Here is a 24342-nt window from a genome sequence, read left to right on the forward strand (position 1 = left end):
TATTAGCTATTGAGATGGATATCAGATGCTATCAGTGATGCTTATACAAGATGCGCTGCTCTTCCATCAGTGCTAACTCTCCAGTCAGGCACTGTGGAGCCTGCAACATGACATATGATGCACTGGACCAGCACTCTTTCCAATATGATCTAGATGTTTTTACCAGAGACCCAAGTCTTAAAACAATCCACAATTAAATCTAGTGTGATTAATTTTTAACAAGAATCTAGATAAAAAAATGGGCATTTCTTATGTAATAACATCGTTTTACATAATTTAAAAATAAATCCAGCACTTCTCTCCACCTAATATTTTTTCCAGAAAGTGAATGATTCACATTTTAATTTCCATTGTATTTTTATTCTACATATTCAAAGCCCTATATTCCAGCCAACGTCTAAACACCACCATTTCTTTGTCAGCGTTTACTTCAAAATCACTTCATATTGTTAATTCAAACCAAAAAAAATATCTTTAGTTAGCTGCTGATCCCAGTAAAATCCCTGTGGTGACCTACTCAAGCATTACAAACTAATAAGAAACAAAAATCGACATTTATCAAGATTCATATTGTTCAATATTCATATACTTTCATCAACTGCTCAAGTCGTCATCAGCCTTCAGTGTTGATTTACTGTCCATTTTCCCTGTGCCCATGTACTCTTCAAAGTTTAAAAATGGATGATTGTAGTTCTTTTCAAGCATTTTCTTCCATATTTTTACTAAAAAGGGAAAAGAAACTTTCAGGTTTTACATAATTCAAATGTCTGAAGTGTTTTCTGTACAAAGACATTTTATAAGTACATAGTGCTTAATATACAAAACAATACTAGAAAACACATGCTTTATAAAAGGCACAGTCAAAAACCAGGAAAACAATCAATTTAGCTCCCAATTCTTTTTCAGAGTGTGAAGCAGGTTTGAGGACTCATGGAACAGACTGCTTGTTTTTCTGGATGTATTATACCAATTCTTGGAGAATAGGTTCATCAAACATATGCTGCATTCAGTTATATAAAGATTTGTTATGCCTTCTGATGTATATTGTATTCAGCAAAATGTTAAAACAAAACAAAAAAGTGATATAACATTCTAATACAAAATAACCACTCTTTACCGCAGGTATGTATGGCCCTAGCTTCCCCTGAAAGGAAGATCAGTAAAACAGGAGAAACTGGTTAAAAGTGTCTTGAGATTTCTTGCACTCTTCAATCCATCAAGAATCTTACCCAGGAGCAGGCTGAGCTCCACAATGCTTGAAAACCTAATTAAAAATAAATAAATCTAAATGCCTAGAAGATGTAACATCAAGGAAGGGTTCTCTTACAGATGTCAACTATGACTTCTAAAGAAGATCTTTACGTTTAGCAGGTGCTATGGGAGACTAGTACTTGTTACTTACTGTACTCTGGTTCCTCCATTTGAGATGGAGATGGGTTGGGAGCTGAGCCATTACTCTGCACTGCCACTGGCAAATGATTTGCAGGATAATCTCTCTGTTCGTCAGATCCATCAGAATTTTCTAAATTTGCAATCATCTCCTCATAGGCTTTTCTGGCTTCAGAGGACAGTTCAATCATTTTATGGTAATAATCCTGTGTAAAAAGTATCATTCTCTTTAGATTTAAGAGGGTGTGAAAAGGAATTTACACAGATGACTGTTACAGGCAAATTAACCATCAGCTTTATATGGCAGGGGCTACAGTACATCAATGAAAATGATGTACCTTGTATGTTATTTACTATAATTTGCAATAAAACCATGGTTTCCACATAACCATGTACTTATTCCACCAGCATTTACAAGGTGCCTGCATAAGACTTTTTACTGTGTAATAACATAGTGATTTACATTTATCTGAAGCAGCAAAATAAAAGAAGGTCAAGTCTTCCATTTCATTTCCATCTTTAAAAATTTCACAAAATTAAAAGAACTAACAATAGTATTGTCCTCCTGCAATCATTCTTAAAGCTGTCCCAGCCAATTACTGCTCAGGAGACTTCTCCACAATAAAATACAATTACAATATATACAGTACATTACATTAATGTAAAATATTCTCTATGTTGAATTTAAATATAGAACAAAAATCAAAATTTCACCTGCTGAAAGAAACCGGTTTCTTCAATGAATTCTACCACTTTAGGTCCACATTGCAAATTTTATTTAAAAGCACAGCGGATGTGTCTTTTACTCAGTGAAAGCCTTGTGAAGTCCAAGCAACTTGATAACTGTATTTTTCTTCATCAAATGCACAGTATGACTGTGATTTCTTATCAAGCACACACAATTGAAAAGTTACACACTTTCTTCCGATGGCAAATTCATAAAGGACCGTTTCAAGTATTAACAAGGTGCTCCCATGGTCACCAATTATTTGCAAATTGTGAATGTTCTTCCACTACCTCCAAGCAGCAGGATTTTACTTCCGTTCAAATGATTAAATAAACTTTCAGTGAACCCACCTGCGCACCATCGTAATTGAAAATCCCCACCAGGCTGACAGGAACTGCCTTATTGACGCTTCTACCCAGCGCTTTGCGAGAGAGCGCAAACACAAAAGGAACATTCTGTTCTCGACATGTGTCAATAATATTGTGCAGGGCCTCATCCAAACCCCCTGCCAAAAAACAAAAACAGGCTAAGGCACGCCATTACAAAACACACAGCAGTGGGGAAAAAAAAGAAAAAGAAACATTGTTATCCACTGTTTAATGTACTTGCACATACCAACGGTAAATATTTAATTTCTACTTACTGTATCTCTTAAGTAAGACAAAGATCACCAGTGTAACAGTAGAACTTACTAAACCCAATACTTCCTGTGTAGCAATGTAATAAGGATAAACAAAACACTACCAAAGTATGAATTAAGGACTAATGACCAGCATTACTAAATAGTATTTTCTAATGATCGATTAGTTGACTCTTAATTTCTAGTCACTTCACAAAAACATCTTTCATAAATGCGTACGCAGGACAACTACCAAAAATTGTGTTAAACGCCTGAAGGTTAACTTAACACCTGAACATCAGACTCATCTTTACTGCATATGTATGCCCCAAAAAGTGGAAAAAAGACAATTATGGGGAGGCATAAAACTGACAATGCTACAAGATGCAGCGGTTTAAGCGTACAATTAAGAAATCAAAAAGTTACCTTTGGACTCTATTCTTTCACAGTTGGGAGAGATGATGACACACTTCACTTTTCGAAGCTTCAGGTGTTTAAGGACCTCCCTGAGTCCCATGACAAGCCTCCTCTTCATTCTGGCTTTCATGGGATCCTTCTGGTAGAGGCGGTCTTGAAACCGCACCAGCTCCTTCAGAAGGCTGATCACGCAGTTATCCACGTCCTTACTGAGCACCTGATTGCAGTACCTTCACCATTCAAAGGGGTACGAAGAAACAAAACATAGCACCGTTATCATTTCAAAATTTAAAGAACATACAATCCATACATGTATGCCCATGTTTCTTATTTGGTTGACGGTAGCTTACTGATCCAGTTTTGCTATGTACTTCAATTACATGAGGGCAGCTGAGCGTGATCCTGCTCTAAACGTGCACTGCAAGACCACAGTGTTTCCCAAAATTAAAAAGATAAGCACCTAAGAATGAAAAAATATTAAATGATTGCTATGAAAAATGTTTTAACAGGGATCATTTACCTATGGCTATTCAATATCTGTATCTCTTCTAATGAGATAAAAATACTTGAAAAGTAATTCAGGTGGGTAGCTGCGTCAGCATGCGTAGGCTGCAAAGGAACTATTAATAGGTTTATTCCATGCTGAAAAGAGAAAAAAGGAAACATGTTTCGGCCGTGGAGCCTTCTTCAGGTGTCCACCGCCGAAATGTTGTGTTTTCTTTCTTCTCTTATCAGCATGGAATAAACCTATATTGTTACTTAAAAGTAAGATGACTAATAAATTAGAATGTGACAAAAGAAGCTATAATTAACCAAGATCTGCCACATTCAATAACTCTTGGAAAAAACAGGAGGTCATTTTGCTTTATTGTTAAACTTTCACACTGTAAATGGCTTGCTTCTGATTTTGTAACCATTTTCTCTGGAGTGTGGAAAAGGGATGTTTACAGAGAACATTTTGTTATCACGTCATTTTCTTATGCATGCCTGCTTGTTATCTGCTATAAGAAATAGATTTACATCACTTACTCTCTGAACCGCCTGCTGTGTATTTTGGGACGATTAGAAACTAGCTGGGATCCCAATAGAACGGCCTCCTCCGTGTCCTTTTCAAAAGAACTGGGCTCTTGTTCCTCCTGCCCTTGTTCTTCAAGCTGCTCGAAGAGAGCAGTGCTAGTTTCCTCTACAGTATCTGTAAGAAGACGTGGTGTCATATAAAACATCTAGAATTCAAGATCCCTATCATACATGTTCATTCTTTACCAACCAAACAGTAGTTCATCAAATAACCAGTACATTTAATTATATGATAGAATATATAAAGTACTTGTTTCACTAAGATGTTTTTATCAACAACTAAATCCACAGTGTACTTACAATCTTGTTTTCAGCTGAACAGCTAAACCTTAACAACAAAATTGGCTCATGCTACAAGTATTATCGACCAAACAAGCTATTGCACATACAAGCCGAAACACTTCCACTTGTTGGCAATGATCTTACATTCCTTAGTATATTTTCTAAAAGGGAGATATCACCCATCCATTTGCTGACTGCTTTATCCAATAGAGGGAGGACAATATGAGCTATTTCCTATTGCACATATCTTGTGCCTGATCACATGATCATCACTCGTTTCTGTCCATCGTCACACCTGCAGAACTGTGATGGTCTTGCTCGGTGCCTGGTTTCTCACATGGACCCTCGTGCTGATCTGCAGACGGCAGCAAGTCTGAGGGAGAGGGGATCAATCCACGTTCTTCCAACAGACGGCGCTGTTTTCGTTCCTCCCTTTCCTTCAGAATAATCTGGAAAAATAAGTAGTGCATACTATTAAAACTTTAAGGTCCAGCCCTCTTCAAAGCAGAGGTAATAGTGAATATCCACAGCTAAATGATCCTTATAAAAAAATTCATAGCAATCATTTCATTTTCATAAGAACAAGTAATAGGTTTATTCCATGCTGAAAAAAAGAAGAAAGAAAACACAACGTTTCGGCTGCGGAGCCTTCTTCAGGTGTGAGCACACCCTCACAGCTGAAGAAGGCTCCACAGCCGAAACGTTGCGTTTTATCTCTTCTTTTTTTCAGCATGGAATGAACCTATTACTTGTTCCTTTGCAGCCTACACATGCTGACACAGCTACCCACCTGAACTATTTCATTTTGATTATCCACAATCTGGAAGATATGTTTCTACCCGAGTCCTCTCTTGTCCAAATGAGCTAAGATACTTATTTGAAAGTGCCAGGCTGTTTCGAGGCAGCAGAATGTTGTTGAAGGAGACTGCAATAGAACTGGTCTTGGAAAGCACTTGAAAAATTGCCCCACAGCTATGCAGGCGTGAAGGTTACCTTAAACAGACAACTGAATGCCGAAACTCACCTTTTTGAGAGGAGTTGGCTTCTTGGGTTTTGGAACCTCTCGCTGTTTGCCTTTTTTTACCAGAGGGCTTGTTGAGTCCAGGGGATTGTGAGCCACTTTCTCAAGCTGTCTGGGGTGCTTCTTCTGTGTGGAAGGATCCTTGTGAACAACAGGAAGTGATCCTCCAACTGCAGGTACATGGTTATTCACAGGAATGAGGGTTTTTGGTCACAATGAATTATGGTATGGATATTCAAGTTTTTTACCAAATCAAAAAAACTCTGTGTGAGACAGCTATCAAAACTTCTCATTCTGCTTCTTTGCACAAAGAGTATAAAGTCAATGTTAACATTGAGTAAATACCCATACCCACAATACATTGGACATGAATTAAATGTATCCAAATTGAAAGATAAAAATACAGAGGGGGCTTACACATCATGTGCCTCATGCACTACATTTTATCATTTAAAGTGAAATAGGTTTGCCCTCCCTATCACTATTTTTGCTCACATGATTAAGAAGTTTCTGTTTTTTTTAATGTGCTTAATGAAGTGATGGCAAGGATGTACAAGAAACAACATGTCAGAAATGCAGGTTGTGGCCTACCTGACAATATAACTGGTTTGTGATCTTGCTTGGATTTCTGGGATAGCTGCTTCTTTTCAAGCTCTGCCAGCATATTTCCTAGGTCCAACTGCACAGGGATCTTACTCTTTTTTCCACTTGTCTTCTCAGCTTTCTTTAAAAAAAAGAATTAAAAAATCTTATTAATGAAGTTATGATATGTAAATAAACTTTTACAAATGAAAACACAGTAACATTCATCATGACAGAATTCATTAGAAATATTTGAAGAGATGGTTTACATTTAAACTCACATGCACAATGTATTCTGTACTTAAAAGCATTTTCCTCCATGAGAAAATCTACTTTTCATAGTTTGAAAATAAATGTATAAGTCTGATGGGGACAGTATACCAAAAGCGATCCTGCTACCAAATGTGAATAATTTCTTACTGTTAATTTGTCTACCAATACATTTGAGTAAAATTAAATATGATTTTATATGGAGTTGGAAAAAGTTTACCGATTGCTTTTCAGTCTTTCCTGAATATTCATCACTTCCTACTTCAATGTATATTTCAATTTCAATATTCACGGCTACAACTCATTGAACAGTTCAGAAACTGGACCAGCTACTGCCACCTGCTGGTAGAAAGTTAGAGTATTGTTGGTCCTGGCCTTTAGGCCTCAGAAACGCAGGGGTTCTGGGCTTCAATCTGAGATCCGAAAGAGATGACTGAGCAAATTATTTCAATTAACTTAATAACATTTATAATGAGATAAAATAAGTAACAACTCAAAAGGACAGAAAATTTCTGCATACCTGAATGTCATTAAACCTTTCAACAAAACTGTGCTTAATTTTAACACAACTACAGGAAATGTCAATTATGTTGTTAGTTGCCTGTTCTCTTCTTTAAACAAATGTAAGAAAATAATATTTCAACTATTTTGATGTGTACACAAATTTCAAAACCTTAAGGGAATTTACTCTAATTTATGACATTTATTAATATGGTGTTTATTCGTTATTGACAATTCTAATGAGTTAACATTAATGTTGTAAAGTTACCGGTGTAGTTAGAAACAAGCGTAGTGCATCATATCATATTGTATAAACGGTATTACTTCCTGTCTGGTTGCTGAGAGTTTATCAGATCCCAATAAGTAATAATAGTATAGGCAGGTTCTTCTCCAGTGACTACCTGTCCCTTTGCCTCTGTGCATTGAGGCTGATGTGCCGGAGTCTTGTCTTTCCTCGTGCTCACTGATGGCTCACCAGCAGGAGTTGCAGAACTAAGAGGAGAGGTGCCTTTGCTCTCAGCAACCTGCTCACAAAATTAAATGAAAACATTAAAATCATATTTGATTGGGCCAGAGAAAGGGGGAGTGAGAAAAACCTGGAACATAGCAAGTAACAATGAAAATGACGAACGTTGACACCTTTCAGTCTTCCAACATTGGTGGCCAATAAAGGGGCTGGCAAATTGTCTCAAGGTAAATTTGAACAAAGAAAGTACACGGTTAGTCAAAATGTTGTTGACGAGTATAACTGCCAATTATTTTACTCAAGTTTTGTTTTCTCCTCCGCAGATGGTAAAGGATTGTAAGGTAACTGTTTGAAACTTTGATATTTATGCTTTCGTTTGAAACCTTTTTTTTGTTACAGTAACCCATGCAGTTAATTTGTAATAATAAACTGTCAAAAGGTGTCGACAGCATTTTGACTAACCCTGTATATCTAAAACTTTGTGCCTTAGAATTAATACATTAAAACACTTTTTGGATTCCAATGAAACATTGCACAGATATTTCCCAAAATTAACAGTAAAGTTAAAAGTAACAGCATACACGTTATGCTCTTATTTGATTTGAAGTAGACTGAAAAAAGTCACTATGCAGTTCTTAAGGAGTGTAAAAAAGGCACTTTTTCTACCTAGGTGTTTAATTCTTGCAGTGCTATGCTACTTTGTTTTAAATAAAATGGCATAACATTTCTTCTTTTAAAAATTTGAAATTGATATAGAAACAAACTTGAAATTAAATGCATGAATAGTAGTGTGGTGTTTGCTGCTTTTCTGATTGATTTCACAGATTCATTTCCAAAGATGTTAGGAATAAATGACTCCAATCAGCTATTTTAAACCAGTTCCTTTGATGATCAAGGTAGAAGTTGATGAAGGTAAACTTGTTCCATGTAAAGTTGTACATTACTGAAATTACACCAATGATGCATTTTGAAATGTTTTTTTTTTCAGAAAGGTAATGTTAATTAGTCATTAAGGCTCCTAACAGCATGCACCATAAAAGCAGAAAAATGTATTCAGCAGGAAAATACATTATAAGATGAGTCCTTCCGCACTTCAGAAAGTTCTTTACCTCTTTACTCCTCTTCGTTATGTTGCTGAAGGAGAAGAGTGGGTAAGTTGCAGTGCTGTGTGCTTTGGTAGAACTGACAAAGGCAACACCCAAATTTGGAAACTCTTCTTCATCCTGTGAGAAAGACGTGTTTTAGGGAGTACAGTGCAAAATACCATTACAAAACTGCAGATTCTGCCATCATCTAGGTCTGCTTCTCCACTTGTCACTGTACACGATTCAATAGCAGCCATATCACCCTGCAACTCACAACTGGCAGCCCACTGAAGCTCAGCAGGTGTGAGCCTGGTCAGTACCTGGATGGGAGACCTCCTGGGAAAAACTAAGGTTGCTGCTGGAAGAGGTGTTAGTGGGGCCAGCGGGGGGCGCTCACCCTGCGGTCCATGTGGGTCCTAATGCCCCAGTATAGTGACGGGGACACTATACTGTAAACAGGCGCCGTCCTTCGGATGAGACGTAAAACCGAGGTCCTGACTCTCTGTGGTCATTAAAAATCCCAGGGCGCTTCTCGAAAAGAGTAGGGATGTAACCCCGGTGTCCTGGCCAAATTTCCAATTGGCCCTTACTAATCATGGCCTCCTAATAATCCCCCTCTATGAATTGGCTACATTACTCTGCTCTCCTCCCCACTGATAGCTGATGTGTGGTGAGCGTTCTGGCGCACTATGGCTGCCGTCGCATCATCCAGGTGGATGCTGCACATTGGTGGTGGTGGAGGGGAGTCCCCATTACCTGTAAAGCGCTTTGAGTGGAGTGTCCAGAAAAGCGCTATATAAGTGTAAGCAATTATTATTATTATTATTATTATTATTATTATTATTATAATAGAAATATTCTGGAAAAACAAAACAGAAGTTTTGTTTTTCCACCTGGGTGATGCACAACAGCTATCCTATGCCAACAGCCCCAATACACAGCATGAAATTACTTCAGCAGCTGAATAAAGAATACATTTAGGCAGGCCAGACTACACAAGCCCAGAGTGGAATCTAGGGAGGACACCAGAGAACACCCCTACCCTTAAAGACAGTGCCATGGCATTGGTTATGCCGGATAAACAGAACCTTGATGTCACCTACTGGTCTACCTGCACCACTTGCAGCAGTAATCTGGGTTTTAAATGGAAGGTCTCCCATCCCAGTACTGACCATGCCCAACTGTGCTTAGCTAACAAGATCTCATAAGATCAAGCAACATGGTGGTATCACTGTTGTCGACAACAATGATCATCATTCCCACAAAACACTGACTGGTAGTTAATTTGTTCCTCAAAAAAAAAGATTAGCTTAGTATAAATACAGGTGAACTTTATACAATTAGGTATTTCCACTGCCAACACCTCATCAAGCTGCCAGAAAATGTGTGAATCCTATATTGGCCTTATCTGTCATCTCTGGGTTTATGAAAGACCACCTCCAACTGTGAGGGGTGGCTAATAGACTTCTAAAGGTTTATGCTTACCAATTGAGCAGTATCTTAAGATACTCATATTAACTTATTATACCAAACAAGAGGAAGCTGATATTCTTAGTCTTTCTATATAAGTATTCATGCTTCAATTGGACAATCTCCTGTGACTAAAGGGTTATGTCACTGACATACTCAAAGGTTAAATGCTGTCGACAAATACAACTCCACTAGACAGAAATGCAAAAAATGACATTTTCATACTTTGGTTAAATAATTTAAGAATTCTATTCACGGAGAGTTCTAAATGTAAAAAAAAACAACTACTTAGCTTTATTATCCAATTAGCAACACTGCAGTACTTCATGTTGTTTCATAACTTGTGAAACACCTTTGCAACTTTTCACCTCGACTCCAGCAGACACCCTTTTTTGTATTTGCTTGAGCCTTGACTCTTGGTCCTCATAAACCATTTTTGTTGAGTATTTTATGTGCATGTAACTTTTAACCCATAACATTGAGGAAATTAAATATTTAAGGGAAAACATCTACATTATGATCATAATGCTGTTCTCAAAAACATGAAACACCCCCCTCTAGTGACGGCAAATGACTTTCAAATATGGATTGAGCAGTAAAACAAAAATGTTCAAGTCCTTTTTCTTTTTATGGTGGCTACAATATTTTACATGTTTTACATACTCTCCGAAAATAATTAGGAAACATTCAAATCAAATACTATATAAACCATAAGTAACCTTATTAAAACTACTGTATGTGCAGTTACAGTAGTTTCAGTTGCTGTTTGTCACTATACTCAGAACTACAGCTGTGAGCTCTTCAAAAGTAATAAAAAGTTTAAACTGGTGTAGTCTAGTTCATAGATCTCTACTTTCTAAGATATCTGAGTTGTACATATCTTTTAAAGTGACCACTTTTGAAATAGAGGATGTTACAGTGCACAAAGTGTACAAAAGCATTAAGACTGTGTCATGCACCATCAATGGGTCTCAGGCCTCATTACTAGTCAACCTCAGTCAATCGTAAATATTAATGTATAATAGTTTATATCCTTTTTTTTAAAAGCTCACCTGAAAAGAGAGGTGATGTAAAGGAAATGGTTTCCATTGCCTATCAAAAGAAGATAATTATCCCCTTGTATTCTTGTTACACAAATTTCAACCCAATATGCCAAAGGCTCTAGCTACCTCCAAATTACCTAATGCAAACATAAAATCAAGATTTCAGCTAATCCGTGGCCATGTTCTAACAATCACCTAATTAAATACTATGACACAAGTCACATATATATAAACCTATATGCTTTGATGTTAACATGTGATTTTCATTTTCTTGTGGCTTAAAAAAGATGCTAAATGTATAGTTTTCCTTCATTAAATGAAAGGAGCTAAATATTGTACAAGAAACTCAGTTGGCAGTCACTGCTCTGTGGAGTCTGTTAACTAAGAGACAGTAAATAATTAACTGTCCGTTAGAAGAGCAAATAATCCTACAGGAGAAAAATACCAGGTTTACTTATTACTCAGCTGTTGTTTACTGCCCTGGTTCAAAAGCATTTCAAGGTTTATTGCTAAACCATAGTCTTGCGCCCAAAACTTTAATATTTTCCACATCCTGAAACCTGTTTAATTTTAACTTTTTCAAAGTTATTTTTTTAATCTGAAGTTTTAATCAACAAAGAGACTTTTACAATGTCATATCATTTTCACTTTGTTTACAAATTATGCTATTTAGCTGGAAATGTGCATAAAAAGAATGTCAACGACAGTAGAGGAATCAACTGAAAGTTTCAAACCATTCCAAGGTTGAAATGAACTATTTTATGAACTTAAGAATTTAACTTATAGTGGCATGAAATTAATGTCACATAAACAAACACAGATTAATAGAATAAGATAAAGGCTTCTGTTATTCAATTCAAAATAATGTATTTGTCACCAGGTTGGCAACTTAAGCAATTTAAGTTATAAGGTGGTAGTATAGTTAAGAGAGTTAAACTGAACTAAGCAATACAAATTTGCCACTTGCCAAAAAAAAAACAAGTGAAGGAGTGATAAGTAGCCTGGGTGTCAAACCTTTTGTGTGGAGAAGGTCAAGGGTCAGGTGAGAGAAGCTGGTAAGATAAAACAAAGAGCCTCTTTCCCATTCCTAACTGCAAATATGTAGTTTTGGGGACAAAATTGAGGTAAACTGGTAATGGCATATAAGCTACAGAAAACTTGTGTTCTCTAACTCTTAGCACCAATGCATCTCAAAACAGGTTTCCGGGCAGCTCTGCTGTTGTAATATTTTCAAAATGTAAAGCCAGTTAGGCTGTCTCTGCAACAGCTGCAGTAAATAAGGCTGAGGAGTTTTCGTATTCCAAGTTTCTTGAGTTATCTTCCTCATTCCAGTTTTGGCTATTCCTGTAACTCTTATGTACAGTATTCTATAATAACGTTCCCAGTTGACATGCACGCACTTCTGAACTTCGTGCTGTTTTCGCAATCTTATTCACCTGTGCTCACCTAAAACAAAGGGTGTATTGTTAAACAAAAAAAACACATGCGGGATATAAGCAGCTTTTCTACTCGTACCTCAAACTTTGGGGGCTCCTGAACAACAACAGGGGACTCAGGCTGATCGCTTTCTGCTGCATCACAAGGCTTTTTTTTGGCCTTTTTCTTTCTTTTCTTTTTCTTCTCAGAGACTTGCTGCAGTTCACCTTCAGATGATTTGCTCCGATTCTGTGGGATAAGAAAAACAAATTCGTCATTTGCAAAACATACATAAACAGAAATGCGCATAAAAATGTTTTGCAAGTGTAAAGAAAGAAATGGGCGTCTCAATTAGAATGAGAATTGAGTTCTTTGCTCTGGAAAAGTAAGAGACAATTGAACTGGGTCAATCAGACACAGAGGCTGCAGATAGCAAGCACAGATGGCTATACAACTTCCACTGCACATCAGCTTCAGACCTTTCAGGTTTGATTAGGTGCTGGACCTTACAGAAAGTGTTTCGGTCAAGTGATAGAGCAACTGTGCACTGCTCAGGATAAGAGGCTGGATGGGTGAGGGTCCTATCTGGTCACTGTGGTGAGTTACTGATTCACAGGCCACTAACTCAATGAGGAGAACTTTACAGTGGGATTAATAATGTCATAATAATAATAATAATAATAATAATATGATTAACTGTGTTTGCAGACAGAAATATATTTTACAGTAGACACAATTAATGTGTTTTCTCCTCAGAAAGTTAAAAGAAGAATGCATTCCCTATATGGCAGCAGGGTACATGACATCAAATCTGTGGTTTTCTTTTTTTAAATGAACACTGTAACATAAGTTAGAAGTTACTTGTCGTAAGAGTTGTGTCTTCTCATAAAAGCAAGGAGAAAATGCTTGAAGGAACAAAAATGAAACTTCACAAAGACGTGGAAGTGTGGTTTTGTGACGTTTTTATCTGTATCAGAAGCCGACTGTCCAATGATAGCAAACCAGCCACTGATACAGTATCCCTACACCACACACTGTATTGTACCTGTGAAGTGGCAGAGTTCTGTTGTAGAGGCTGACTGGCAGGTTTTTTGGGGATGTCCCTCTGTGGTGGCTGAGAAGCAATGGTGGCCCAGGATGATAGAGAATTTGCTGAGATGCACAAGTTTGGCTCTGGAAACTGAGCTAATACAATCAAGGCAATTTGTTAAAAATGCGGATAAGACTCAATATTGTCATCAAAATGACCATGCAGCAACAAAGCAAAGATGTTCTACTATTTTTTTTCCCACAGTAATAGGCAATCATCCTCCTTTGATTTCTGGATAATACTAAGCATTTCGTTACTGTTCTTATTACAGTTCATTGTGTACACACAGCTTCTTCTGTAGTTTTCTCTTTGGCAATCCTCCACTATTTTTCCATTCTGCGGCATTGCTAAGAGCATTAATACAGAGCAGCAAAACTGGCTCATCAATACATTGTACATTTCCCTCATTCTGGTATTTTCCAGTTGTTTATGGGAAGGTCAAACCTGTGTTTGCATCACAAATTAGGCTTTCACAAAACTGTGTCAAACAAGATCCTATTGCAATTAATTCCAAATACACAAAGACGATGGGAAACGGTTGGAGAGCTGCGCATCCTAGTGGTTAGGAAGTCTTCATGCTCTTCATGGAGAGCCACATGCATGTAGAGTGCACAAACCTTCAGTTTTGGACAGCACCAAAATGGTGTGTGGAGATACCCTGACCTCTTTACAAAACCAAAGAGGGGTTTACATATAGTAGAAGCCTATCTGACAGAAAAGAGAGATATAGACACAAACATTTTCTTCAAAATACAGTAGTTTCAATAACAGAAATTTTACAACTAATTTAAGTGGCACTTCCAAGAGCCATTTGCAGAGTTGGCTGACCTCTATAGCTTTTTCTTTAATGATTTTGTGCTAATTGGTTTTTAATTTCCATTTATCAGTCTCTTTTTTTTAATTCACATAGGGGTGATGAGATGAAATGTGTTAACATGTACTGTGTTAGGGAGGTTATGACCAAATGGAAATACAGCTGCGCTAATATAAATCCTGCAACATGTGGTACTGAAGTTACACTGTATTTGAATTTAGTACTTATAGTACTTTTAGTAGTAATTTTGCACCACGCATTATTCAATTTTCCCTAGATTAACTTTACTTGCAATATATTTTTTAGTCTACCCAGAAAGTTCTTGCAACAAAGTAATTTTTAGATGAATTGGTCTCTGTTACAACATTTTCTGCTTCTAATAAAAAAACAGCACAGGAAAAATACATTACATTGCTAATCACATACATCTGCCATTGATGTGCATGAGAAGTTAAAAGACATGCAAAAGAGAGAATTACAACACAATACAATTGTAAAGTGAGGATCATATAGGAAATTAAGGATGGAGATGATTTTTCATATGATCTACAATGTATCCAGTCACCCTTAAAAAAATATAAATATGGTTTATTTTTATTTAGATAATCAATGTTAAATACAAACTTTGCTTCCCTTCAACTGAAAACAGATATAATAATAATAATTGCTTACAATTATATAGCGCTTTTCTGGACACTCCACTCAAAGCGCTTTACAGGTAATGGGGACTCCCCCCCACCACCACCAATGTGCAGCATTCACCTGGATGATGCGACAGCAGCCATAATGCACCAGAACGCTCACCACACATCAGCTATTAGTGGGGAGGAGAGCAGAGTAATGAAGCCAATTCATAGATGGGGATTATTAGGAGGCCATGATTGGTAAGGGCTAATGGGAAATCTGGCCAGGACGCTGGGGTTAAACCCCTACTCTTTTTGAGAAACGCCCTGGGATATTTAATGACCACAGAGAGTCAGGACCTCGGTTTTAGGTCTCATCCGAAGAACGGGGCCTGTTTACAGTATAGTGTCCCCGTCACATGGACCGTAGGGTGAGCGTCCCCTGCTGGCCCCACTAACACCTCTTCCAGGAGCAACCTTAGTTTTTCCCAGGAGGTCTCCCATCCAGGTACTGACCAGGCTCACACCTGCTTAGCTTCAGTGGGTTGCCAGTTGTGAGTTGCAGGGTAATATGGCTGCTGGCCAGATATGACTGATAAAGAATGGTTCATTTCTGGTTTCTATACATATCCATATGTTGTGAACCTGGTTCACACTAAAGTCAAGAGCAAGGTATTTTAATACATGTATTACCCAGATACTAGTATTTTATAACGCATTTGATTCAAAACAGAAAAATAAACACATCCCCCTGTCCCTCCCACATTAAAATGCAAACTACTTTGATTACAACTACTTTTTATATCAGAATTTATATATTCAATATTTTTATTTAATTTTATGTAGTACTTTAGTATGGGTGTTCTTAAAAAAAAAAGCAGTTTTTTTTTGTCATAGCACTCCATTCACATTTACATCACTACCTTGGGAAGATGCTAATGGCATGTCCACACTATTACCAGCAGAACTGCACTGAAGGGGGTCAGTAGTTTCTTCTTTCCTCACACAATATTTCTAATGATAAACAACAGAAAAGTATTATTTCCCAGGGAATACAGAAACCATACTTTCTCCAATAGGCAATTTCAAGACATGAATAAGTAATATCATGAACACTTTCGGGCAAATAATGAATATATATACAGTATATGGAAAATGAATACTGAAATAAAAAAACACAGGGGGTAAAATGTTAATTCACTGAAAATTCAAGCAATGATTAATATGCCAACCTTGTGAACAGGGAACACTGCACACTCTTTCTGGACCAGGTCTGTTGGCCTGTCAGATGTTTGTGGACTCACCTGCTCTCTCTGGACACTGACAGCAGCAGACTCCAGCTGCGGAAAATCTGAAAGCTTAACTTCAAATGCAGCAGCTTCTCTTGGCTGCGGCCTGGACCTCTCCACTATCTTTGGCGCTGATTTTCGACCTCTGTTGCCTGAAAAAATGTTGAGTTGAGAGAATATGCTGTTTGTAAGAAACAGGGAGTCAGCCCCAGTGTCCTTGCTAAATTTCATTTTGGACTTGCACCTTCTGGCCTCATTCAGCTGGTGAAGTAGATTATCACCATGTCTGCTGTGTAGTGGGGATGCGGGCACATAATTGTTGCGTGTCACTAATCAGGAAGATGAATCAGGACACCTCCTCTATTGCAGTCACTCTGCGATTCTTTGGTAAGGACTATATAAATGCAATTATTAATTACACTTTAAAAAAAAACAATCTTTCTGTTTCATTCTTAACATTAACACATTAATAGATTTGTGTGGGTGGGAGAGTGTTTCCGAATTCTGCAAAAGCTTTTATACTGGAGGCCAGTATTTCTGGGAAAGCTCTGGAGGTGAGAGAAATGTTAGGGTTTCACAGAAATATACAGATTGATCCATCTTTTTCTAATTCATACTAGATCATGAAATTTAAGCCTAGATCATTCTATTAAACCAAATGTATAGCATGAACAAGTTGGGTTTCCTCTACATATTATTCATGATAAAAAACAAGTCATTATCACCAATATGGCCTGTGATCACATGAAAATAGAAGACTCCCAAAACAATGACCAAAAGACAGAAGGCCTTTAAGCCTCTTGAAAGTGAAACTATTTCAAATCTGTGAAATAAAGCTTCCACTTCTACAAAAACTAACTGCACCTTTCACAGAACAGCAATTCTGCAGTGTAGAAGACTGTAAATAACTGAATACTAATCAATGCCGTCAGAATGTCTTCTAAAACATTTACCCAGTTTCTTTGGGCTACATTCCCCTGTCATTCCTTCAGACGGTCTTCCCGTCACCCCATGTCCCACAGGACCTGGTTCAGTACTTGACCATGGTGCCTGCAAATAAGAAATAAGTATTAAGGGAACTGAGCTGTGGAAAGTCTTTCAGCAATCTGACAGAATCATATGGGGGAAACACCAAGCACAGAATTGAACAGAAGAAAACGTTAAGGTACACCTACTTCTCAGCACCTTAAGCATTTGGATGCCATAGCAACTTTGAAAAAAATACTCTCCTAATCAGTGGAAATATAAGATTTTGCCAAAGGGAATGCCTTCAATGCCAATTCAATGTTGTTCAATACCAGCAAACAAAAGTACTGCTTGGAAACTAAGTAGAAAGCCGATAAACTGCAAAATTGGCTACTTTACGACACTGGACTGCTAATATTGTGCAAAAATGATTCACTTTTATGTAACATTTATAAAACGGCATGTTCTAGACATTGGAAAAGCCAACTGCCTCTCATATTCTAGGGAGCGCACAACCTTTTTCTCTTCGGAAGATTGCAGCTGCTCTGAACTGACCCTTCTGGACTGTTTGCCGGACAGGGTCTCTTGTTCTTGTGTGGCTTTTTTGCCACGACGGGTGCTGCTGTATTTTTTGGGGGAGCCATCTTCATTGGGGACGTGTTTACTTTGAACTCTGGGGTGACAAGTAGGAAGTGAAGAAGAGGCCGTAGGTGACGATGGGCCCATTATGTCCGGACCCGATGGGCACTGAGGTTTCCTTTCCCTGCCATTTTTTTCAAAGGAGTGAAGTCCACTAAAGACAAAAAAGACAATGAGTGGTTTCCATGTCTTAAATTGCTGACATTTTTGTAACAGAATGAAAAATGTGCACCATGTCTCCTTCAGGGACTTGATAGTACTTTATTTAATGCAGGCCAAATCTGTAATTTGTAAATGAGGATATACAAAAACAATACCAGAGCTATCTCTGAGCTTCAACAAGTGTCTTAAAGCACCAACATAGAGAACTTATAGACTTTCTGGAAGTCAAATATGTTATATCCAATCCAGCTCCTTAGAATAGTCTCCTTAACTGCAGTCATTCCCGCTAACAAAACGTGTTTGTGGAGCACTGATAGTGTTAACTGAGATACATCAGAGAGTATCTCAGAACATCTGGGGACTGGGGAAGAAGAGTAACACATATACCTGTATAGCTTAATGCAGACCCTACATATTTCCAAATTGCATTAATTTGGGGGAATTCACAAAAGTAAGTAAGTGCATGCCCATTACCTCACAGATTATGAACTTGTTTTGGAGCTGTTAATCTGCTGTGTCTGGAGAATTCGCAGTTTATTCCACATAAATGACAGCTAGGTATCAGCAGAATGGCATGATGCTTATTAAAACTCAAAGCTGGCTATTATAAATTCCAAACATACTGTATTCTGATCTAGATCTATTTAACCATTTTCATTTTACTCATTGAGGACACTTTCTCTTGGGATTCCACTTATCTATGAAATAACAAGATGTTGTTGTGTGGAAACAAATTCACAGATGTCAAATAAACAGAATAAATGAAATTAGGGATACCCACCTTCCCACACCAGGCTCTTGGACACAGAGACGGGCTGACGATACAGAGTCTGGAATCTCACTGACTTTGAGAGGTTGAGCTCCAGGTTCCTTCAGGATTCGTTTGGACACAAATGTTTCAACTTCAGGTGACAGCTTGCTTCCCTGCTAAAATATTATTTAAAAAGCTGCACTGTAAATATTCACAATATAAATAATACACATGTAAATATCTTTAGAACATTATACTTTAATTATGTTAATATGGTTTTCAGTGTTGTGTAATAGAACATACTAAAAATGCTAAGAAATTCGTATTGGTAGTGATTTGGTCTAGGGCATTTTCTCTTCTTTGTTACACAAGAAGTCAAAAGGTTTAATATCATAAGTAAACACAGGCTCGGAAATGTACTGTTGCCTTTCATTTGAAAATATTATTCAAATGCACCCGGGTATCAATTACATATTTCTATTCTATTCAAAACTACACTACAGATACTCTTCATTCCTTCAGATACGTAGAACGTCACTTTTTTTTTTTTACTAGGTAGACAATATTTAAACGTAACATATTTTAAAGTACTCGGGTATAAACATGACACTTGCTCTCAAGTACAAAAGATACAAATGGTGTACAAGTATGTCACAAATTCCAGCATTGCAATCCATAGAAAGTTATCGAAAACACTGTTCAACTTTGAACATTACGAATGGCATAAAAACAAGTTTTTCTCCTCTTTTACAGTCAATAATAAAAAATAATAAAATGAGAGAAGGTCGCTAAAATATGCATGTAATCAGTGATAATTATTTTAACTGGAAAACGCGATAGCTTCGTCTCAACTTCCTAGGCTTTTGCAAAAACCTGTTGAGAGGTTCCAGCTAGGCAAACTCCTGACTCACACAGTTACCCGTAGCTCAGTCATGTGCTGCGGATCATTCTTACAGGCTTTTATTGTGTTGATCCACTTTAATTTATTTGCGAAACATTACTAAATGCCTTCCAAAGCATTGCGTTCAAAGAACATATGTGAACCACATTTTCATTGCAAAAACATTCTATAAAAACGATGCGTCAAAATGTTTAAAGCTACCTGAATCATTTGGTTGTAACATGTAACTCGTCGTTACTTTTCTACAGATAGTCTGTCCATAGCTCATCTAAGGCTGTAAATTACTGCAAGATAGTTTACCATGCGTATTTTTTAAAACCGAGGTGACAACAGCATCCAACATACATTCTGAAAATATTTGAAGTTTTCACAATAGTAAATAAAATACTGTAAAACTTTAAAATGCCGTGAATTTTGATGTTACAAGAAGAAACGTACATATATTATACGGTACCTTGTTTTGTGCGTGTGCTTCAGATTTCATGATTTCTAATGGTGCAATCAGAGGTCCATTTTCACATTGTTGACTAACAAACGATACTTCCTTAACCTTATTCCATCATCCCTGCTTTTCTACAGCTTGCTACTACGGCAGAGCAGCAGGGACAAACTGAGCTATGACTCGTAATACTTTGAAGAAGGGGGAAGTGCGTGAGGCGTCCCACACTTTGAATCGAGTCGAATTCCTCATTACATTTAGACAACCGAAACGTTGTTTTTCTCTTTCCGGCATGGAATAAATCTTTACTTGCTCCTCCTCATCACGTCAAATTGATAAATCACACAAAAAGCACGCCTTTCAGTGACGCACCTATGACATGCACAACTACTTGAGCCATAGGACAGCAATAATTGTGCAAACGTAACATTTTTCACTTCAAATAAATTTCGAAGGCTGCCCAATCTAACTTCCTAAATTAAGCAGATTTTATTCATTGTGATGCCCATAAGTTTGTAAGCAGCTGTAATAAAATTGCGTGATATATTAAAGCTGTGCAAAAGTTTGACCAAATTGTAGGTCAAGTGAATTAAGATTTCTTCTAGATTTTACTACGATGTGAAGAGACCCAAAGGTACAGAAAACTCTTGCTGGTGCACTGGTTCTTATATTCCTATTTTTAAGTTGTTACTACACAGCTTTACAGTAATTGTTTGAATTAAAGGCTTTCCTTACAAAAGAAAACATTTAACATACAGATCAATTAAGAACCCCAGAAGAAATGTTGAAGCTTACAAAGGGGATCGTGGTGAAGGTGGATTTAACATCCATAACCAGCAGAACTTAATCTGCGCACACAAACTAGGAATCTTACCTTTTAGATCCCTAGGAGAAACATTAAGAGAAAAGCTACTGGCGATTAGCTACTTGAATTTTCAAGACAACCATTACTTTCACTCCATGATCCACACGGTCGTTCAGCAACGAGCTTATATTTGTAATTTTCAAACGTAAACATAACACAAGATGACAAAGTAGGGTTTTGAAATGAATATCTTTTTAATTGTCCGTTTCGGCAACTACTCCACACAAGTAATATTACTGTATAAAATGTAAAGTAGAAACCTTTTCAGCAATACCTGAAGATGATATCAGAAAGCTTTATTTAGAACAAACATTAAGTAGTGAGCAAGCAACTCATTACAGCAGTGAACCAATCACAAATAGTGCAAGGCACAAATATTTTGACCAAGCTGACAAGGAAGCAAAGCTGCTCATCATATTGTGTTACTTTTTGAGGCAGAATAATCAGATTTTCAAATGATCAGGTATGGCGAAAACATACCACCAATCCTAAGAAGTTCACATAAGATTTCCCAAAACCCTCCCATAAGACTAATTGCAAACTCAGTGTATATATACTTAGACTTTAAAACAGAAATGTTACAAAGAAGTTGCAACTTTCCTAGTTTTGTAGTACTAAACTCATTCAGCAATGGTACATACACAATTAATGCAACCAGAACTTTATTGAAAAATGTATACCTCTACTTGAACAAGAATTTTACGTAAACAGAGGCACTTGCTTCTAACAGAGAACTGACTTTTTCCACTCCGTTCCCTTTCCCACATGTACTAAGCAGAATATCCATTTTCTCCTCTGTATTTTGACTGAGCTTTGTTGCTGTGAAGAATACAGCTCATGCACAGGAGTTGGCAAATTTGTTGGCAAAATCCAAGTATTCACTGAATACCACAATAATGAACAATGTCCCAGAAGATTCATGTGAAGATTCCGGAAGTTCACTTTACTCTTTCTGAAGAGGTCTTCTGAACAAGAGAATGTGTGGCTCTGAAATAAGAGGGAGTGAAGTTATAATCTATTCCATATACATAGACATTTTTTTTCTTTTCAGTATGCTACTTAATTTGTCAATAAGCATTGATCTTTAGTCATGGAGAGGACTTGTGCTCCTATAAAACAGGATAAGTTCAAATTCAATCAGTTTTTATTTTTCTACCTTCATCACAAAAATTGTTTGCTTCCCTACAGCACTACAAATTATTCTTTGCTCTAAATCTCCTACCATTTCACACAGGTCATTATGTTTTAAACTATAAAAAATACAGGCTAGTAAAATTGAGGTCCAAATCTAAATCTTTTGCAGAGAATACTAAAAATTCCTTTAGACTAAGTTTTCTATACATAAAGGGTTTTGATATCTGGATCTCATCAAAATGGAAAATCTGGCTGGAGTGAAACCATTCCTGGTAAAAACTGCAATTAACATGAACATGTAAAAGCAGAAAGCCAGAATAGATTTCAGAGGGTTTAAGAGCCATAGTAAGTACAAACCAGGTTCGTGGATCATGTAGTGAACCCATCCAAGACTCTGCTGTACTCCTAACCGCCTCCATTCGTCTTCTGACATCAAGTGTGTTTTGGGTACTTGTTTTGCCAGCTCCTTGGGTAGCATTACATGCCTGTTAAAAGAAAATCAAAAACCTTTATTTATCCCGTGGTACAGACATCTCTATCTCTACTCCCGGTGATCCCCATTCCAACAGGATTATAGGTAACTATTAGATCAACATCTAAAGAGAAACACTAATTACAGGTGACTTATTAAATTAAGTAGGAGGAGACACTCTTGTATCTATGTTGTGGGGGAAGAAGGACACCACCTACTCGTAGAAATATTAAGTGCAGATTTTATAGCATAAATATATAAAATATGTTTTCTACATTTGCAGAATACTTAAACATCCAAGGAGGTGGTAGTGAGGTTCAGTAAATAACTTATTCCTGAGAAACTATTGGCTAGTCACGTTTTAGAGTTCCACAACTCTACAGCAAAGATCTGCAGCAACACTGCTGGGGATGGACAGTACCAGCACATATATATTTTGTTAATGTTTTAAAGTACTAGTCATCCTTAAAGAACTGCAGCCAAATTCTAAAAGCTCACAAAGCATATTAAGAGAATCACTCTCACAGATATGCGATTTGCAGAGTTCGCATTTGCTCTTTGTATGGGGCTTTGCAGTGATATTTGCACACTGAGGGGCTTTAAGAAACACTCAAGGAAGTCATGGGCCTGAAGAGTTCTACCAAAGAGAACAACAACATCTGCAAGTAAAGATAGAAGATCACGCTTGAAAACAACATACCCCCGGAAAATCTTATTCACGGGGTGCAAAAAAGTCGACTTTTCTCTAAATAAAATGAACGATTACATATTTGGTCACTGCATTGGTAAACTGCGGAAAAGTTTTTTTTTAATCTGAAAACAGCAAAGGTGGAGCACATTCTGCTTTAGAAGGAACCAACCTAAACTGCCCTGTAATTTAGCAATTTGCTTAAAACTGCAGGTATACCATCCACTGTCTCTTTGATGTTTGAAAAGCCGAATCGTCGCGTTTCACATCTCTGGTTTATTTCGTCCACAGGAAACGTGGGGAGTTTATCTGCAGGCGCCGGGAGGAAACACCGGCTGGTCTGTTTTCCGAAGTTCAGCCTGGGATCAGCAGCCTCGTTTTCTAGAAAGTTCCGGGTCTCCAACTAAACAAGCTTTTTTCAGTTTTAGTTCTTATGAGTTTGAATGCTTTTACAAGAGTGGTTTCCTTTCGAATGAAGCCCGTTTGATACCGACGCTTAAAAAAAAAAATCTCCCGCATGGCGAACAGGAAAGTAACTTTCACTGACCCACCCAGCCCACAACAGAAAATAACTGTTCGCAACATGAAATCGTAGATTAAAATCGATCATTTTTTTTGTTACGTTTAACTACTTAAAATACAAAAATACACAAAGCTTAAACATTTCTCATCAGTTTGTGTTTGTAATGAAAACAGAGACCTCCTTTCCAGCCTTCGCGCATACACCGCGCTATACAATACAGAATAATCACTACCATTTATAAGGCTTAAATCTCACGAGTTACTATTTACCACTGTCTAGTAAATATTTTTTTTACTACAGCTACTCCTCCTCCTCCTCCTCCTACCACACTATGAAGCAAATGATAATTATTTTACCTGTATTCATAGTGGTCATCGGTATATTTATCGGAGTAATAGATCTGCTTATGAGCCATGGCTTGAGTAAAAAATGACTGTGCTACTAAATTGGAAGCAGTAATACTTTTTAAAACGAAGCAAAATAGTAACTTCTCCACACAGCTCTGATTCCCAGTCCAACCGACACTGGTTTCAAACAGCAACAGAACTGCGAATTGAACAGCGAGAGCAAGCTTCTGATTGGACAGAGGGGTGCCACGTGACATCCCTCTCCCTGCGAGAA

At 37.4% G+C, this 24342-nt stretch overlaps 2 protein-coding genes across 4 annotated transcripts; both read right to left on the reverse strand.

Moving 5' to 3' along the window:
* Positions 1-338: 338 nt before the first annotated feature.
* On the reverse strand, positions 339-20349 carry secisbp2 (SECIS binding protein 2). Of its 3 annotated transcripts, none has more exons than XM_088628978.1 (18): positions 20055-20349; positions 18730-18872; positions 17664-17940; positions 17135-17231; positions 16197-16333; positions 15816-15906; positions 13411-13550; positions 12465-12614; positions 8461-8574; positions 7287-7409; positions 6124-6256; positions 5536-5702; positions 4807-4960; positions 4182-4344; positions 3162-3382; positions 2467-2621; positions 1403-1595; positions 339-722 (listed from the first exon to the last, which is right to left on the reverse strand). In XM_088628978.1, the coding sequence occupies exons 1-18, from the start codon at positions 20082-20084 to the stop codon at positions 595-597; spliced, it is 2616 nt and encodes an 871-aa protein (XP_088485104.1). In that variant the 5' UTR covers positions 20085-20349; the 3' UTR covers positions 339-594. The 3 variants fall into 3 exon arrangements, with proteins under 3 accessions (XP_088485104.1, XP_088485105.1, XP_088485103.1); XM_088628979.1 differs by having other exon boundaries at positions 17703-17940; positions 18730-18875; positions 20055-20348; XM_088628977.1 differs by having other exon boundaries at positions 18730-18875; positions 20055-20348.
* Positions 20350-21079: 730 nt separating this feature from the next.
* On the reverse strand, positions 21080-24283 carry LOC148672934 (cyclin-dependent kinases regulatory subunit 2). The gene is made up of 3 exons (XM_088628996.1): positions 24078-24283; positions 22396-22523; positions 21080-21891 (listed from the first exon to the last, which is right to left on the reverse strand). The coding sequence occupies exons 1-3, from the start codon at positions 24134-24136 to the stop codon at positions 21848-21850; spliced, it is 231 nt and encodes a 76-aa protein (XP_088485122.1). The 5' UTR covers positions 24137-24283; the 3' UTR covers positions 21080-21847.
* Between the last annotated feature and the right edge of the window lie 59 nt (positions 24284-24342).

The sequence above is a fragment of the Lepisosteus platostomus genome, chromosome 4 (genome assembly GCF_059453375.1).
Source record: "Lepisosteus platostomus isolate fLepPlt1 chromosome 4, fLepPlt1.hap1, whole genome shotgun sequence".
Classification (NCBI taxonomy): domain Eukaryota; kingdom Metazoa; phylum Chordata; class Actinopteri; order Semionotiformes; family Lepisosteidae; genus Lepisosteus; species Lepisosteus platostomus.